At 47.7% G+C, this 18,507-nt stretch overlaps 2 protein-coding genes and 1 long non-coding RNA gene across 10 annotated transcripts in view; 1 reads left to right on the forward strand and 2 right to left on the reverse strand.

Moving 5' to 3' along the window:
- SIM2 (SIM bHLH transcription factor 2) overlaps positions 1-5,322 on the forward strand; it is a 50,219-nt gene extending 44,897 nt beyond the window's left edge. Inside the window, exons 10-11 of one of the 3 annotated variants that reach the window (XM_027961583.3) lie at positions 272-680; positions 3,162-5,322. In XM_027961583.3, the coding sequence (XP_027817384.2) occupies positions 272-680; positions 3,162-3,604 (852 nt within the window). In that variant the 3' untranslated portion in view covers positions 3,605-5,322. The remainder of the gene's footprint in view (positions 1-271; positions 681-3,161) is intronic. The other 2 variants (XM_042238389.2, XM_042238390.2) reach the window with 2 other exon arrangements.
- On the reverse strand, positions 1,205-3,203 carry LOC105604931 (uncharacterized). Its single transcript, XR_001024521.3, has 2 exons — positions 2,899-3,203; positions 1,205-2,025 (listed from the first exon to the last, which is right to left on the reverse strand). It is a non-coding gene; the product is annotated as an uncharacterized LOC105604931 (long non-coding RNA).
- A 1,579-nt stretch (positions 5,323-6,901) lies between the features above and the next one.
- HLCS (holocarboxylase synthetase) overlaps positions 6,902-18,507 on the reverse strand; it is a 213,247-nt gene continuing 201,641 nt past the window's right edge. For all 6 annotated transcript variants that reach the window (XM_012104997.5, XM_042238351.2, XM_060396293.1 and 3 more), the window contains 5 exons: positions 17,676-17,743; positions 16,045-16,205; positions 14,343-14,457; positions 11,961-12,174; positions 6,902-10,217 (listed from right to left, as the gene is read on the reverse strand). In XM_012104997.5, the coding sequence (XP_011960387.2) occupies positions 10,046-10,217; positions 11,961-12,174; positions 14,343-14,457; positions 16,045-16,205; positions 17,676-17,743 (730 nt within the window). In that variant the 3' untranslated portion in view covers positions 6,902-10,045. The remainder of the gene's footprint in view (positions 10,218-11,960; positions 12,175-14,342; positions 14,458-16,044; positions 16,206-17,675; positions 17,744-18,507) is intronic.

The raw sequence follows: 18,507 nt of genomic DNA on the forward strand, positions 1-18,507 counted from the left end.
TGGAGTGGGAACCCTTCTCTTTTTTAAAGTCTTTTGCAAGCTCTCCAAAGGTGCAAGTGGCTTGTGTTGTCACTTGGGGGTGAGGGGATCTCTTTCCACACAGGGCGGGGGAGGGGAGGGGGTCCCCGGAGGGCTATCGGCTGGCCTCCCATCCCGGGTGGGACCGCGCCGGTGGCCCCGGGACACGGGCAGGCACCGCGGGGTGAGCAGGCAGCTTGCCGCCGGCCGCCCATCCCCGGCGGGCCCTTCATCTGTCTGCTTTGCTCGGCAGCAGTACGGCTCGTTCCAAATGGACAAACTGGAGTGCAGCCAGCTCGGAAGCTGGAGGGCCAGCCCCCCTGCCCACGGCCCGGCTCCCCCAGAACAGCAGCTCCATTCAGAAGGCGGTGACCTTCTGTACGCCCCATCCTACGGCCTGCCCTTCTCCTACCACTACGGACCCTTCCCTCTGGACTCTCATGTCTTCAGCAGCAAGAAGCCCGTGCTGCCGGCCAAGTTCGGGCAGCCCCAGGGACCCCCGTGCGAGGTGGCGCGCTTTCTGCTGAGCGCCCTGCCAGCCAGCAGCGAGTGCCAGTGGCGCTACGCCAGCCCCCTAGTGCCGGGCAGCCCGTCTCCGGCTAAGAGCCTTTCCGAGCCGCCGGTGAACCCTGCTCGGCACAGCCTGATGCCAAACTACGAAGGTGGGTCCTGTTTATACGAGGGGCGCGGGCAGGACGGTGGATGGCGGTGGCGGTGGGTGGCAGACGGAGAAAGGATGCCCAGGCTCTGGGCAAACACGCCTTTCCTTCTGCCTCTGAGCGGGAGTGGCCGTGCCTTCCCGCCCTCACTGCGAGTGCTTCCCGAGGCTTCGACTGCGCCTGTGTGCCTCGTGGGCACCAGGGATGGTAGAGATGGGGTGTTGGGCCACCCTCCATAAAAGTCCAGGACCCCCTTTGCTCCCTAAAAGGGAGGCAATGTGATTTTCTTATATGGCTTCCCAGGTGGTGCTAGTGGTTAAAAAAAATAATCTGCCTGCCAGTGCAGGAGACACAAGAGATGCAGTTTCGATCCCTGGGTTGGGAAGATTCCCCTGGAGAAGGAAATGGCAACCCACTCCAGTATTCTCGCTCCAGGGAAATCTCATGGACAGAGGAGCCTGGTGGGCTGTGGTCCATGGGGCCGCAGAGGGTTGGACATGACTGAGCAGTTGAGCACAGCGCATGTATCCTAAGAACCCCCAACTGTATTTATTTTATGATTCCTTTCTGCTCCACCCCAAATTGAACACGAGACACTGTTGTTTTTCTTCTCATGCCAGTTTTCAAAGCATGGGAAGCAGTGGTGGAAAATCACGGGCTCGGGGACAGAAATGCCAATGCCCCCACCCTAAGGCAAATAGCACAGGTTCTCCAGGACTCAGTTTCTTCATCTGTAAGATGGGAGCATGAACCACGTGGATCATACCTACCACAGGGCTTGGTAGGCAGACAGGAATAGCCATCCAGTGAGCAGCCAAGCAGAGGTCCTCTGTGGAGGTTTCACCAGCTGCCCCCAGGCCCAGACAGACCCCTGCTTCCTCCCCGGGACAACCCCAGGCAGAAGGTAGGAGGAGGGGGTCAAGGGTTAGCTGCCACCCAGACCTAACCGCTGCTGAGACAGTAGACCAGGTTTGTGCAGGAGCCCTGCGGGACCACTGAAGGCTGGGAGGACGTTGCGAGCCCCCAGAAGAGTGGCATGCCTGGCGTCCCCTCCTCTCCTTCGCTCTTGGGAGGCAGGTCAGGCTCTGCTGCTCCTACGGCTGCTGAGCAGACTTCTTGCTCTGTGCTGCGCCTCAGTCTTCACAGGCCTTTGAGATACAGAAGAGGGCTAGATCCGGGAGCAATGTGACATTCTCGGAGATTACCAGGACGTGTTTTTCAAAAGTAATCAGTTCAGAAAACAATATGCCAGGAACCAGAGCAGTGCAGGCCTGGGATTTGCGTTCCTAATAACCATCAGTGCACCGGGTCCCCCAAAGAACCGCAGCAGGGATTTCCTTGGCACAGCCTGGGGAAAGAAAAAGCAAGGGGATTGTCCTAACAGCTGCAACTGTTACCCACTGGAGACGGGACTTGAAAGAATTACTTTTCTTTGTGTAGGAGTGTTGACCAATGAGATAAAACAGCATTTAATTTTTTTTTTTTCATTGCTATTTTGGAAGTGAAAGAAGTTAATAAGCACTTCATTTGTCAGATACCTGGTAAAAACTGGACCAAAGGTGCTAACTGGGGGCAATTGGTAATCGATTTCCTAGTCTTTTTGATATTAAAGGAAGACAAAGAATGTCTGAAGGTTTAAAAGAGGGGAGGGGAGCTAACTGATTCCAGACCATCTAATTGGTGATGCTGGTTATAACATTAATTAGGACAGTACTAAAAGGAGCAGGGGGATTACCACTCCACCCTCCCCACTGCTGCTGCTAAGTCGCTTCAGTCCTGTCCGACTCCGTGTGATCGCATAGACAGCAGCCCACCAGGCTCCCCCAGCCCTGGGATTCTCCAGGCAAGAACACTGGAGTGGGTTGCCATTTCCTTCTCCAATGTGTGAAAGTGAAAAGTGAAAGTGAAGCCGCTCAGTCGTGTCCGACTGTTAGCGACCCCATGGACTGCAGCCCACCAGGCTCCTCCGTCCATGGGATTTTCCAGGCAAGAGCACTGGAGTGGGGTGCCATTGCCTTCTCCACTCCCCACTGAGGAGAAAGCAAAGCAAAACAAAACAAAACAGATAGTGGCCGACTGGGGCCACCTAAGAGTAAGAAGGGAAGGAAGCCTGTAGACCAACGCTCTCCAGCATGGTGGCCCCCAGCCCCGGGTGGCCAGTGCGGTGAGAGGTGGTCCCAGCGTCTGCCCCGCATTTGGAAGGCAGAAACGAAGACCTTACCTGCTTTTCACACTGCTCACACACTGAACTAATCTTCCGGCTCTACGGCATTAAATCAAGGCTCTTGCTAACATTAAGTCCACCTGTTTCTCTTCACTGCTTCCTGCGGCTCCTAGAACAGGCCACTTGCATCTTGCGATTGGACTTGGCGGGGTGCGGGCGGCTCCGGGCGGTGGCGGCCCCAGGCCCCCCGGGGGAGTGTGGCTTGGGGCGGGCCCCCTCATCCCCCGCGCGGGCGTCTAACGTGTCGCCTGTCCCCGCAGCGCCCGCCGCCGCGCGCAGGTTCGGCGAGGACACCGCGCCGCCGCCGCCGCCGAGCTTCCCGAGCTGCGGCCACTACCGCGAGGAGCCGGCGCCGGGCCCGGCCAAGGCCGCCCGGCAGGCCGCCCGCGACGGGGCGCGGCTGGCGCTGGGCCGCGCGCCCCCCGAGTGCTGCGCGCCGCCGGCCCCCGCGCCCCCGGGCGCGCCCGCGCAGCTGCCGCTGGTGCTGCTCAACTACCACCGCGTGCTGGCGCGGCGCGGGCCGCTGGGGGGCGCGGCGCCCGGCGCCCCCGGCCTGGCCTGCGGCCCCGGCGCGCCCGAGGCGGCGGGCGGCGCGCTGCGAGCCCGGGCCCCCGGCCCCGTCGGCCCCGCCGCCGCCCCGCCGCCCGGCGCGCCGCGGCCACACTACCTGGGCGCCTCGGTCATCATCACCAACGGCAGGTGACCCGCCCGGCCGCCCGCGCGGAGAAGCCATAGGCCGGCCTCCTGGGCTCCCCGCCTCACCGAGTCCACGGGCCGAGCTGTGTATGCACGGTTTAAATTAATTTATACAGAGACGACTATTTTACTAAACTCCGCCGCCGACTCCTAGATTTTTTTTTTTTAAACCGTAGATGCCATAAACGCCCGTGTAGAGGACAGAAGCGGCGACGTCGGGGACACCCTGACCGCCCGACGTTTTGTTCTCCAAGAGCCGGGTTTTCTGAAAAGGCGACCGCCCAGGGGTGGCCCCAACTACTCTGTCCTTGGGGGGGACTTGGTTTCCTCGCCTTGAAATCAGGCCTGTGCGCCCCCGATGCTCAGTAACAGACCCGCTTTTGGCGGGGCTAGGGGGTTGGCAGTAGCAGTTGTAATATCTCCAGACACTCCACTTTGCGAAGGTCACCCCACCCGAAGATGGTCAGATAGATGGGCCAGCCCGGGAAGCCTCCTGTGTTCATTGCCCTTTTTAGGTTCTTAAGTCAACGGCAGAATGTGATGATTTAAGTTCCCTGAATGGACGACAACTCCGCAGTTTTCAAGTCATTCATGAGTCTCATGAGACGTTTTCATTTAACTCTTGAATACAAACATCGACAAGCCGAGACCAAGGGGGTGACTGTGGCTGTGCTTCTCAAGTGCATTCACAAAGTTTTTATTCCCTCCCAACCCCGTGAACTCTTGAGAATAGCACCTTCAGAATATATTGAATAGGCATCAAATGCAAAAATATATATATATAGCCAGATATTTTATGAGAGTGACAGGTGGATGATTTCCGTGCCCAGTGGATTGGCTACCCATCAAATCTGATGACAAGCAAAGTCCCTCTGCCCACACAGACCTGTAATTCCCTAGGCTCGTGTTTGATACAAGTAGTGCTAATAAAGTTAGTTAAATTGCATGTGCAATATGGAAACTTGTCAATGGACTGCGCCTCGCGGGAAAAAAACATGCTAAAGGGATGTAACGAAAATGATATACACATCTTCAGCATTTCCTACAGAGTAAGAAAACTCCATACAAACGTCATGTGTGTAACAGGTAAACAGGAATCTTTTATAAAGCACCAGCAGTGTTTTTAAGATAAACTCCCATTAATTTTTATTTTTATACTTTGCTTCAAGATTTCACTGTTTAAAAATCCTGTCATGGCTCCGAAGTGGATCAGTGCATTGAACCACACTTTTTCAATCTGCTCCTCACTATAAACACTCCCTCATTTTGCTGCTTTTTCAGATGGTTTACTTTAAGGAAACTATGTCCACCTTTCAGTGTGGAAACTTTGTTCACCGTCTCCAACTCACTGTTCCTTGAATCCGAGAGCACCTACATGTGCTGTTATTGAAATGTGAAAGGACCTGCCGTCCAGCCAGCACCTCTCTGAAGACCTGCCTGCTTCCCTGGGGTGGTTCAGTTGCCTTATGGTACAGTTTGCAAATTTAGGAACACGTGTTTTGCGGTGAAGAGGCAAGGTCAGAAGAATCCAGTGCGTACACCTCGACACTGTGCTTAGCCATACTTCATGAGCAGCTTGCTCTGAGTGTAGACACACAGAAAATAAGCCTGGGGTAATGTTTTTATGCTGTCGAGACCCATAATTAAACCCGTGATTCCTGGAAGCTGCAGGTTGGATGAGCAGGAGATTCGCTTGACATTTTTCAATAAAGTACCGTAAAATAACGTTTGTGTCTATCTTGTTATTAATCATTGGGGGCTGTATAAATAAATACAACTGTGAGGACTTCTGGAGCAATTTAAGACCAGATGTTACTGTTAGCAAAGAAAATCGTTATAGATTTATAAACCTTAACATAAATAGGCTTAATGATGAGGGTATGTGTACTTGAAAAATAAAATGTGTACTAGGAAAAACTTCCTTGCCTAAACAGACATTGCAGTTTTCATAACCTAGAACATAAAGGAAGATTCCCATGCAAGCTGGCTTCCAGGCGGACAGCAGCTCTGTGCAAAGTTGGCAGGGCAGTTACTACGGCAACCTGACCTTGTTACCTCCATCTTTTAGTCTGCACATTTAAGCTTGGGGATATTGTTTCTCGACTTCTGTGAGGCTCTGGAAGAGAAAGCGTGTTAATAAATACGCATGTCTTTCACAAAAAAAGAAAAGTGTAGTGGTTCCTAACATGTTGACAAAAAAATGCCAGATTAAATGGATTTCAAAAATAAGCCCAGTTCAAGACTGGTTTGTCCCTCCTTCCACTGGGCCTCCAAGGGAAAGGAATTCCTTTATGTTCTTGGAAGCCCTTTCTAGAAAGCCATTCCATTCATACCTTTGCAGAGAAGTGAACAGGGTGTGAAGTGCTGCTCTGAGAAAATCTGTAAGAGCTTGTATTTTCTGCTCCCTCATCCCCACCCCTTTGATCACATTAAGTCCAATGGCCATGCCTTCCTCCCTTGGATCCTAAGGATGGGAGGGGTTTACTCCATCAATTAATCCTGTATAAAGTCTACTGTAGTTTATGATGGCTCAGCCAGTAAAGAACCTTTCTATAATGCAGGAAACCTGGGTTTGATCCCTGGGTTGGGAAGATTCCCTGGAGAAAGGAATGGCTCCCCACTCCAGTCTTCCTGCCTGCAGAACTCCATGGGCAGAGGATCCTGGCGGCTACAGTTAATGGGGTCGCAAAGAGTTGGACACGAGTGAGCAACTAACACTTTCAAGATGGTTAGGTAGACTGTGGGGGCTGCTACAGATAAAAGAAAAATTTCAAATAAATTACATAAAATTACTGTGGGAATTTTAGTGAATTGCAGCCCTTGAGTTATCAAAGATGCATTATTCAAGCTATTCCTAAACTTAAGTATGATAAATAAGGTTGAAATCTTGGGGAAGAACTGTGGAGACAAAAGTCAAGTAGTTCTCACAAGAGGAAGAACAACTGGACAAGAACAGAACATGTTCTTATATTAAATTTGTTGTTAAAAACTTAAAACTAAAAAATTTACATTATTAAATGTATTTCTCACTTTAGTTAAATATTTTTGAACTTTTGGGATTTTCTGACTTTCATTCTTTGAAGTAATATGACTTCTCTTTTGTATGATACATAACACATTTTTCACAACTACATTTTTAAGAAAGCAACCAGCTTAATATTTACATATACCTATTCCTTATGATGTAAAAGTATTTATTTTTTTAAATGTTTAAATATGAATAAAAAAATATTGTAACCGAAAGGAACTGCTTATTTTGACAAATGAAACATGGTAAAAATAAAAAACAAGCCCAAACGACAGAGAAGGTCTCAAAATTTATTTTGGTAGACTTGCTTTTTATAGGCATCGGTTTAAAGTAATTATGCTTCAGAGATGAGTCTTTGAAAAACTAAAAATGCAGAGGTTTAATGCTTATTTCAAATAATGCATAGTAGTTAAGAATACCGATTTCTCCATTCTTTGCCCATTAAGACCAAACAGACCTACAGAACGTAAGCCTAAAACATCTCCTTTATGGATTCTGAAACGGCTGGCTGAGGCTGGCTTCTCTCCTGGTTCCCAGACTCGAGGGTGAGGGGTGCCCACGTAGTCCTCTTCCCTGTGTGGTGGGAGTTTGGGGTAGGGTTGGAGGTGCATGATACCCCAGGCCTGGGCCTGTGGACCCACCCCTCTGTGGACCACTTGCTCCCACATCGGGCAGTCTACTATGCTGTAGCAGAGAGCCCCTGAGGGACACAGATCCTTCCGACTGTGCCCCAGCACTGTACATGCTGCCAGGTTGACAGTGCCAAGGAATGCTGTGGGGGCGGGGCGGGGGGGTGTGTGGCACAGAAAGCCCAGCTATTGCTGGGTCCTGTTTTAGAGTTCCTCTGAAATTTGCTACCAGCGAGGGGTTGCCGTCCTTCCTGCCTTTCATGTAACAATGTGCAGCCTCCACACTAGGGCACAATTCAAATGTCCCAAAAGCACATGCCAACCCTGAGTGTAGGTGCTGTGTTTTAAAGATTAAGAGAAAAACGTGAGGTTCTCATTAAGACTTTAAAGCTCCTTGAGATCCTAGGTCGCTGGGTGCATAAACTGCACCCAAATTGACAAGTGCAGCGTAGCAAGTTTTCCTAATGCTAACAGCTGTAAGCAAAATGCCTTTATTCAGCTGTTCTATAGGAAGCAGAATTTCAAAAGTCTTTGGTTCATCTGAGGCAAAGTCAGGTTTATGCAAAATGCAGCATCTGTTCCAAGTCTATTTTGCCTCCCTCAAGACAACTGGGTGTCGGGCACAAGTAAGAAATAAGAACAGTCTTGAAAGCGCAGGGGCAAAGCGATACGCCCAGAGCATCTCCATCTGCTGTGACGTGGCCACACTTCATTAGTTTTAATTTACCAAAAGGAAATTAAATGATAACATTATTTTTTCCCTAAAGCAGACTGTCTAGAGTAGGACTTCAGCTTAAAACAAATCAGAGCATGTTTTTCATTAAATAACCCCCCAAAGAAATGCAAAAAGTTAATGATGGCAGCTCTGAGACATGGTGTGCCTCATATTACAGAGTTTGAGAAGTCAAACTTGCAACATCAGCCTGAGAACTTTATTCTTAATGATATTTTGCAGATGCCCTCTCCAGGGTGAGTCCATTTGGTAAATCTGGGGTGCTGTGGACTTCAAACTTTTATTTAGACTTGGGCATTTTAGGAGAGAGTGTTTTGTTTTGTTAAGAAAAATAATTCTAGTTGAAGCCTTATTTGCAAAGTATGACTTCTGAAATCTTTTCAAGTTACATTTCCAAAACATACATATTGGGTTAATGTACTTGACTAAACATGTTATTTTTTTCCTTCTATGGGGTTGCCTGTGCCTGACTAAAGGTAGACAGATTTTTATACCGAAAACCACAGCTTTCTGGAGTTAGCTTGGCCAGTTAAAGCTGGAGAAGGACAGTGCTAGGCCACAATAAGGGGGTTCTGTTCAAAGCTGAGAGCCTCATCAACTTTTCTTTTCACTAATTCCAGTTGGGATTGGCAGGAAGAGAGAAAAGCGGACAAAAAGTGGCCTCTTCAGGCTGAAAAGTAATGTGTTATGAGTCTCAAGTTCAGTGGAGATAGGACTTACATGGAAAAAGCATGGAATACATCTGGAAAGAGCAAATGCATATCAAAAGGCTTCCTTTCTTTTGTTCTTTCATGGAGACTCATAGGGCATTAGATTTTGAACATCTTTTAAGACTTCACACACACACACGCTCTTAACTGATAGCATGCAATAGCAATTACTCTTTTTGGCAATGTGAAAAGGGGGCAAAAAACTGTGACTTAGCAATAAAATGCCATGTACATCTATACTGTGTGCGTCTATATAGTCCTGCAGGAATGCTCTATATTTCAAAGCAAGCCCGAAGCTAGCTTAAAGCTCCAAATCCTCCTTTGCGTGTGGTATGAGAGGGAGACTTCATCTCCAGCTGTTGGAGCCAAATCACCCACCCTCACATCCAAGCCAGTACCTAATCAATGCTTTAAGGATCTTGAACTTGATCCCATCACGGCAGAATATTCAGTCAATTTAAACTGAGGAAAGCTCACTAATTAATGTCAAAGTAATTAACTGATTCCTTCTACAAGGTCATTACAGCCAAAGTAGCTAGGGGTGCCTCTGTAGCATGTAGACATTGCTATTGGACCACAAACCACCAGGCTGAGAATAAGGCTTAGAAATCTTCCTTCTCTTTTCTTCACTGAACAAACAACAAACAAAAAATGATGACTAAGTACCAGTGTATGTTCCTATAGGAAAACACCTCCCTGGATTCCTGTAAACAGTGTCACCATACTCCTAACTCACCAATGACCAGGGCCTGAAAGCTTTTTTAAAAAATGTTTTTAATAGTCTAGGGATAAAGATCTTTACTGGGCTTTCCAGGTGGCTAGTGGTAAAGAATCCACCTGCCACCGCAGGAGATACAAGAGAGGCAATCCCTGGGCCAGGAAGATCCCCTGGAGGAGGGCACGGCAACCCACTCCAATATCCTTGCCTGGAGAATCCCACGGGCAGAGGAGCCTGGTGAGCTACTGTCCATGGGGTTGCAAAGAGTCAGACATGACTGAGCACGCGCAAAGATCTCCACTACTGGGAAAATGTGAATTAGTCCATTGCTGTTTCCATGTTAAAACTATTTTTTTTGGCCAATTAACACACATCCAATTTCAAGAAGGGAGAACAAATCTCACATCTATGGCAGGTCTTTACCTGAACTAAATCTTTCTAGCAATCGACCCTCTACCCCGAACAAAATTTAAGAATGAACAGGTTAATTGGAGGGAGAAAAAAAAAATCGTCAACAACTCTGATTTAGTTTTTCTGCTCCACGGGCTAGGAAAGGCGGCAGAAATCCAAGGGGAAGCCTCCCGCCTCAGTTCTGCCCTTCAGTCTGTGTCTGTCAGTCCCCAGCGGGGACTACTGCTGTTTGGGGACAATGAGGTTTCTCAGCATGTCGAAGGAGTTGCCGTCAGGATGCACCGTGACCACATCGCCGTTTTCCTGGTGGACCAGAAGGAACCCGGAGTCATCCAGGCCAACTATCCACACCTTTGGTCCCTCAGCGCTTCCCAGGTGGACTTGCTGAGCACTGAAAAGGAAGAACAGCCCTTGGTCACTGGGACATGTGAGAGGCAGTGGAGGCTTGAGATGATAAGCAATCCTCCGTTATGGGAAAGGATTCAGGGCTGGTGGGAGAGAGGAGGCTGGGCTGGTACAGTTAAAATGCATCTGGGCCCGAGCTTTGCCTTTCACTGGTCCCACCTGAACTGTCTCGGTGACTACCAGAATATAATCAAGTCCAATAGGGAGTTAGGAATTGCTTCTCTTGCAAACACTGTCACTCCTAATTCTGAACATCCGGAAGGATTTTTTTGCGCCACTTCCTTCACCCTCTAGCACTTTAAAGAAACACTGCAACCCTCCAGGCTTTTGGCTGAGATAAGATTGGCCTCTTTCTAGCTGTTCTGAAAAGAAGACTTTTATCGAGTTGGGGTGCATTGATTATAAGTTAAACACATGCTAATTCGATTTTGTTTTCAGTATTTTTCCAAATGCGCCTCCTGAGTTATAGCCTTCTTAACAGTTTAAAACGTACAGAAGCTGCACCTCCATTTTTATTTTGAAGAATTTCAGACCGACAGAAAAGGGGGAACATAGTACAATGAACCTCATATGCCCTCTTCACTTACACTAACTGATAACGTTTTCCATATTTGCAGTTTTTCCTCAGTGTTCCTGCGCACACACTGTTTTATAGGGAGTGGAAGGGGGTTCCTGATATTTAAAAATAAGTTGTAGGCATCATGACACTTTAAATATTTCAGTAAGTATAAGAATAATCTTCTTAAATCCAGAATATCATTATCACTCTCAAGAAATGTGATCTTGATACATTATTGAATATCTGTCCCTGTGCAAAAGTCCCTTGATATTAATTCATCCCATTAATATCTTCTGTGGGTGCTCTCTCCCTTCCAGGATCTAATTGTGAATCTCATATTGCATTCAGCTGACATGCCTCGTGAGTCTTTTTAATCTCAAAAATCTCCTCCCTTCTCTTTGTTTCTAAGACCTTGACATTGCTAAAAGGTAGAGGCCCCTATTGATCAACATCAGTACTTTTCCAAACTAAGGTGCCTGAAAGCTTGCTGGAGCCCTTATTAAAACAGGAGTGCTGGGCCCCAGCCTCAGGGGAGGAGTTAAGAATTTGCATTTCTACATGTATATTACCATATGTAAAATAGACAGCTAGTGGGAAACTGCAGTAAAACACAGAGGGCTCAACGTGGTGCTCGGTGACAACCTAGAGGGTGGGGGGTGGGCGGGAGGATCAAGCGGGAGGGGATGTATGGATACCTATGGGATACATACATGAATGTTGTATGGGAGGAAACAGCACCACATTGCAAAGCAATTATCCTCCAAATAAAAAATTTCTAATAAACAGAAGTCAGCAAATGAGAAAAATAAAATTTGAACACAGAAAAAAAAAAAAAAGAATTTGTGTTTCTAACAAAGTTCCCAGCTAAGGCTGAGGCTGGGAGGTCTCCCTTTGTTACCGAGAGCATGTTCCACAATTTAAGATTTGCCTGTTGCCTCACAATCAGATTCGGTTTAAACACACACTGGGGCAGGAAAGTCTTCAGTGATGTGGTGTCTCTCCCCGTGAGCCCCACCTGGAGGCATGGGATTGCCCGTTTGTCCCCATTCCTGGTGATGCTCACTCGCTCAAGGTGGTATCCCCCCCGGTTTATCCATCAGTCAAAGAGGATTACCCAGACCTGTGTTTAGTAAAGGGATTTTAAGAGGAGGCAGACAAGCCAGCACTGACCTGTGTACCCAGTATTTATAGTAGAGGGGAAGAACGCCGTTGGGCCCCTGGTCCTGAAACGTGTCGATCAGCTTCTCCAGCACGGTCGCCGTTCGGGCGATGAGACAGTCAGCTCTCAAGGGCTGTAGCTCTGCCCCGTGTTCCTTATTGTATTCTGTGATGAGATCATTGATGCATATGGTGGGGTTGCTGTTCGTCACGTTAAATCCACAGCCTGAACAGAGAGAAACGATGGACAAGGTGAGCAGCTCTACCTACTGACGACGTCACACGTCTCTCCCGACCGCCTGGAAAAAGTTACAGCTTTTACGCTCAACTTGCTGCTTCCTTGTCCTCATTTTGAGGTGTGTGTTTTTTTTTTTTTTTTTTTTGTCTCTGGCCAGTTAGAGGAGGACTTATATCTCGGAGTCCATCTTCCTTTTTCATCCTTCCCTTACTATTCTCATCAAACCAGAGCCATTCCAAACATATTACACATTAGTTGGGGGGGAGGGGGGGAAGCAAGTCATATTAGATTCAGTTAAGCAGAAAGGGATGAACAGAGTTGCTTCTTAAATGATACCTCCTGTGGTCTAGCCAAGAATTGGAGCTCGGCGCTGAACCCAGTGTAAAATAAAATCTCGTTTCTTTTTCTACTTGAATAACAGAACACATGCTTGAAAATAAAGAAGTTTATTCAGGTTTTAAGGAGTAAACTCTGGATTCAAAGACTTCCAACCTCGATCATGGCATAAGCCCAAACACATCCTTTAATGCTTTATCCTTGGAAGTCTTTGGTGCTAGAGTTACGTTGTTGGCACAGGGCCAACCCACGTTCAGTGGCTCTTTCACAGGCCCCTAAACCAAGGCTTCAGTAGAGAGTTACCAGCTTATCTCTGTCGTTACTTAACACCGCTGTTCTCTGCTGGGTCAGGGTGAGGGGATTCTTCAGAAAAGCTGAGATTTAGTTTTCAGCAGGGCCCTGAAACAACCTCAAAGAGGGCTTCAATAAGAAGTGAAATACTGCAAGAACTAGGCAAGTGAGCTGACCATTTTTCCAGGGCCTCTGAGAAGAGAAGTTCCCAAATACTTGTCTTAGAATAATAACACTCATAATAACAGTACTTTTTGATAAATGTGCTGAGCTATTTTCGGTATGAAGGGAAGGCTTGGCTGGCCCCAAATTATTATTATTTTTTTTAATATACTGGCTACTAAAATACAAACCAATGTAAATGACACCTGGGGAAAAACAAACAACTACAAAAGCAGGGAAGAATTTGCAGTTGTTCGTTTGTGCTTTCATCAACAACATACACAAGAACGGAAGGTCCTGTGCCGGTGTAAGGCACTCAGCTAAGCTTACGCAGCACTGAAGAAGCTCCCCTGCACTCGGAAAATGCACGGTCCTGGGAAAAGGGCCACGTGGACTGCTGCCAACTTAGGCTGTGTCTTTCTAAGGACCAGCAGGCGCCACTGATGGTGACTTTTTGAATCTTTCCCCAAAGATGCCCTCTGTGCCCTCTGCTTACCTCCCATGGCCTTAAGACGTCAATAAAAGCTATGAATTCTCTCAGAGGGAAGTTTCGTTCCCCCCTCACTGACAGAGAATTCCTCAGCTCCCTGAAGCCATCCTTTGTCTCTATTCAGAACCTCTGTATCCAGCCCAGTTACTCATTTACACACGGGAGACGGAGCTTGGAGGGGAGGAAATAACCTCCCTCGAATAACACTGCCAGTTGGCAGCAGCGCTGGAAACACACGCCGTGTCTTCTCTGGCTGGCACTCCCCACACACCACCACACGTTTTCTGTCCACTGCTGATTTCTGAACCCCACTCCAGTTCCTCTGGGCATTAGGGAGAAGGTGATGCTTGGATGACCAGGGACACCTAGGAACTTCTCAAACTGCTTCTGAATCCATCTCCTTGCCTGATGAGGATGTGCTGAGGTGAAACGGGGAATCTTTACCTCACCCTGACCAGCCTGGAGGGTCTTCTGAAGATCAAAAAGAAGGCAACTCTTCCATGGCCTGGAAAGGTCAGATTAAGAACGCAAGGACACCCATCCTTGAAATTAAACTTTTCTTATTACCAAGCAACGAAGTGGATATCTTCATCATGTCTAATTCAACAAGAAGCGGGAGTGTAGAGAGGTGTAAGAAAAAGCCTGTTTGATGAGATACCCATGTGGTGGTTTCCACTGCCAGAGGTACAAACGCTAAACTCTCTGAAAGCCTTTCTACCCACCTGGCCTGTTCTGTGTACATATTGTGTTCTCTAAGTCAAAGCTCAAAGAGAAAGAAATCCCAGATGATAATCCACTCCCCTCAACGGAGCCATGTGTGAGCCATTTCATTTCTATTAATCTAAAAATTCTAGGGGGAAGGGCTTTAAAAACTTACCAATAAGTATATAAAATGTTTCTCCCATAAGTGTGGAGTTAACCAAAACTCCACCAAGCTTCATGAGGTCACTGTAATAAATATCATTGGGCCACTTCACTCGCAAATTGATATCCTGAAAGGAAAATGTGCATATTAATCAAGCAGTCTCAAGACATAAAGGGACCAGGAGAGGTCGTCCAACTTAGAAAACACAAAGATGAGCAGAATATTCTAGAAATGGACAGAATAGGGAGTCTCGGGCTCTCTTCTTTTTCAGACAGCTGATCACCTCTTTGGAGCAACACCTGGAGTAGTAAAGTGCCCCGCGGGGCCAGAGGAAGGAGACCTAAATAAAGAGCACAAGAATCTCAGTCTCCTCTCCCTCTTCACTGTGCACCGCCATCAGAAACACTGAAGACACCCGGCTTGGGAATTAAATCGATTATCCCAAGATCAATAACCACAGCAAAGGGGACCATCATGTGCTAGGGAGGAGGGCGGGGGGTGCGGGAGGGGCAGTGGGGTGGGGCTGAAGGCAGGGAACAATACTCTTGGGGGCTCTTTTTCCTTAAGGAGCTCTTGCTCCAGAGTGAAGGATGGCCTTGAACTAACCAGAATCAGGCAGAAATGTCTTGAGTAGAATGCTATGGAGATACACAGGAGCAACTCATTTTATTGAGTCAGATCACATCATGTATGGATGTGAGAGTTGGACTATAAAGAAAGCTGAGAGCTGAAGAAATGATGCTTTTGAACTGTGGTGTTGGAGAAGACTCTTGAGAGTCCCTTGGACTGCAAGGAGATCCAACCAGTCCATCCTAAAGGAGATCAGTCCTGGGTGTTCACTGGAAGGACTGATGTTGAAGCTGAAGCTCCAATACTTTGGCCACCTGATGTGAAGAGTTGACTCATTGGAAAAGATCCTGATGCTGGGAAAGATTGAGAGCAGGAGGAGAAGGGGACGACAGAGGATGAGATGACTAGATGGCATCACTGACTCAGTGGGCATGAGTTTGGGTAAACTCCAGGAGTTAGAGATGGACAGGGAGGCCTGGTGTGCTGCGATCCATGGAGTCGCAAAGAGTCGGACTCGATTGAGCGACTGAACTGAACTGACTGATTAAAGGATACTGAGTTTATTAGTCTCCATGAAGTGCCAGAGGTCAACCTAGGTAACAGAAACAGAGCGGTCCAGTGGCCTGCTGCTTCTCCATCCTGAGGGGCGTGGCCTGGGCAAGGCTGCCTGTGCCCTCCGGGGAATGGCCCGAGAGACACTGCCTTGAACTGGGCCACCTGGAACCCCACCTCCTGCCATGACTGTGAAGTTGAGGCACACAGACTGGCTGCCCGAGGTTTGTTTAGGCCTATAAAAAGTCTTTTCACCAGAAAACACCACGGATAAATAGACTCATCCAGTCCAATGTGCTTCAATCAAAAAGAAAGAAAAGGAAAAGAAAGGCCTGCCTTTACTAGGACATTGGACACATCTCTCAGCAGCACAGAAGGGAAATTCTGGGAAACGAACACATTCCAGCAAGCCCGAAGCAGCTATCAACCTGACGGCACTTTTAAAACTCCAGGAGCTCTCTGCAGCCAGCTTTACAAAAAGCAGGCTGAGGCTCCACACACAGCAGCCATTCAGACACACACACGCTACAAACATGCCTAAACGGAGATGTGCGTGCATGGCAGGGATGTATCAGTGATGAACTGCACATACCTGGTACCCGGGGATGGATCTTACTGCCTCTACGACGGCCAGGGACATCAGATGCTGGACAAACGGAATCCTCTGTCCCAGCGGGGATCTCAGCGGGATGCAGACCAGCAGGGTGGAAAGGGCACATCCCAAGGGGCTCAGCCAAGCATTCTTTCCCCGCCCTGGAACACAAGCCCCGTCAGGAAAATGGCCAGCCTGAACTGTGAGCAGACTGAGGTGCACATGATGCCAGAAAATATGTGGAGGGCTCAGAAACGCAAACGGAGGATGTGCGCCGCTGGAACAAGCCCGGACTGATGAAAATGCCTGGAGATTCTGGGGTTAACTCAACAACAGAGAAGCTGTTTAAAATCTGCTCTGTGGCTGAACAAGTTTCCGATTATTAGCATAATGTTCTGCCTCATATCATCCATGCTTTGATGATTCAAAGTCTTACACAGTGTCTGAACCTCACTCTCGGTTTAATTCTCACCACATGGCAACGCAGGCAGAAATGGAGACAGTGGGGAAACTGGACTGAACCTACACTGATCCAGGAGAGGTCCTGGAAGCCATGTTTTTCAGAAGTGATCCCAACTGTGATGGTCTCACAGAACCACAGAACTGTACGCTTTTAAGTAGGGGGACTGGATGGTATTTACTTATTTTTTAAAGAAAGCTGAATTTGAAAAATGATTCCTGATATTAACTCGAGTTATTTTTCTTTAAAAAAGAAGTTGAGGAAATAAAAGAGAGAGTATACCTCTCTCAAAAGAGAGGTATAACATAATTTCTTCCCTGGCTCTTTTTTTTTTTAAACTACTGTATTGAGCACCACAGCCTTGAATAATTCTTTTTTCTTTCTTTGAGTTATGTTCAAAAGACATGCTCAGGAGAAAGAAGTGGAAACAGTGGATTTCTCATTTTATTGCTTCTTCTGGGAAAGGCATAAGAGCCTCTGAGAGTTAAAAGTTGGGGGGTCTGCCTGGTACCTGCTGGGGATGGGGAGGGGCAGGGGACAGTGGCCCATGTATGACCCCTGAGCAGGAAGAATCTGCTTGCACAGCTGGAACCCAAGTGGATTCTGGGAGGATGTGGGCTCCTGCCTCTGAAGGTCAGCAGGGGGTGGAAGCTCTGGACAGCCCTCTGCTCCTTGGTGGGCCCTCTGTGAACAGGCACTGCCCACTGATCGAGGGCCCACTCCATGCAAACGCCAGTGCCAGCCAGGGTGGGGGCTGGCAGATGAAAGACAGGTGACACTCAGTCTAGACACGGAAGATACCTCCCAGAGAACCTTCCGGAAAACAAATGTCTCTCTACCATAGTTATTATTCACAAACGGTAACGCCTAGAATGTGTCGGGAAGAGGAATTTACAAGATGTAGGTAAAAGAACGTTAAAACAATCACAGGTGGATGTCAAGTGATTTAATAAACATCTTGGTTTGAGGAACACTTGAATTCTACTGAAGTTCAGCCTCCTAATCAATTTCCCTTCCTCTTCCTCCATTTTAGGGCAATGTGAAAACAAACAACTTCTAACTGGAGTCATCTCGATGATAAGCACATTCGATCAGTTGGCTGTCTGGCCACGAGAGAGTCACAGATTTTAGAAAACAAAAACAACAGAAACGGTAACAAAAGATGACTGACCTTTGCCCTGCGTCTGGCGGACTGCGATGGCTATTAAACCCATTTCCTGCGGCATCTCAAACATCAACCTGCAAACGATGGGAAAGACTGGTGAGCCAGAACTGGGACAGGACATGGGAGCCTACGGCTCAAGGTGGGGGACGCTGTTTGCTTCCATTTGCGAAAGTGTTAGTAAGGAAGGGCCGTCTTCCGGATTTCAAGGGATACTGAGCCCATTCCCAGCTTCTGGAGTGAGAATGATGGAAAAGGGATGCAGGAAACACCATTTAATAAGGAAAAAAAAGTGGACTGGGGGGTGGGACACGAGTACCTGCCCAAGCTATCATTCAGTTTACCCAAGACATTGTTAGGTTATATTTCTTCGGAATATCCTATCAAATTCCTCCTTCCCCCGCTGAGGTGGTGTCCCCTTCCGCGAGTGACAACTGGCAATTCCTGACATTTGTTTCTACTTAGGCGCGTTTCTGTCTGCACACTGGAACATAATCATAACACAAGTTTCTGATTATTCAGAAAACTAATACGGTGGCAATAAAGCTGTTTAAAAGACACACTATCCCCCGAGAACTAATTATGTTTTAACTATAGTAAATAAATCTACACCTTCTGAGAACTCAGGAGAACCTTGGATCCTTTTAGGCTTGAGTTCTGCTTTTAAAATGGTTTTTATTTAAAAGAATACAAACTTCCCTTTGGGGGAAGGGTAGAAATGTGCACTGTATCTCCAGCAAAAGAGTCAACATAAACTTTTTTTTTCCCCCAAGAAAAAGAAACGGGGTTGGGGGGAGGCGGCGCGGAAAACCCTCACTCTGAGAATTTCCTCCCAGCTCCA

The sequence above is a fragment of the Ovis aries genome, chromosome 1 (genome assembly GCF_016772045.2).
Source record: "Ovis aries strain OAR_USU_Benz2616 breed Rambouillet chromosome 1, ARS-UI_Ramb_v3.0, whole genome shotgun sequence".
Classification (NCBI taxonomy): domain Eukaryota; kingdom Metazoa; phylum Chordata; class Mammalia; order Artiodactyla; family Bovidae; genus Ovis; species Ovis aries.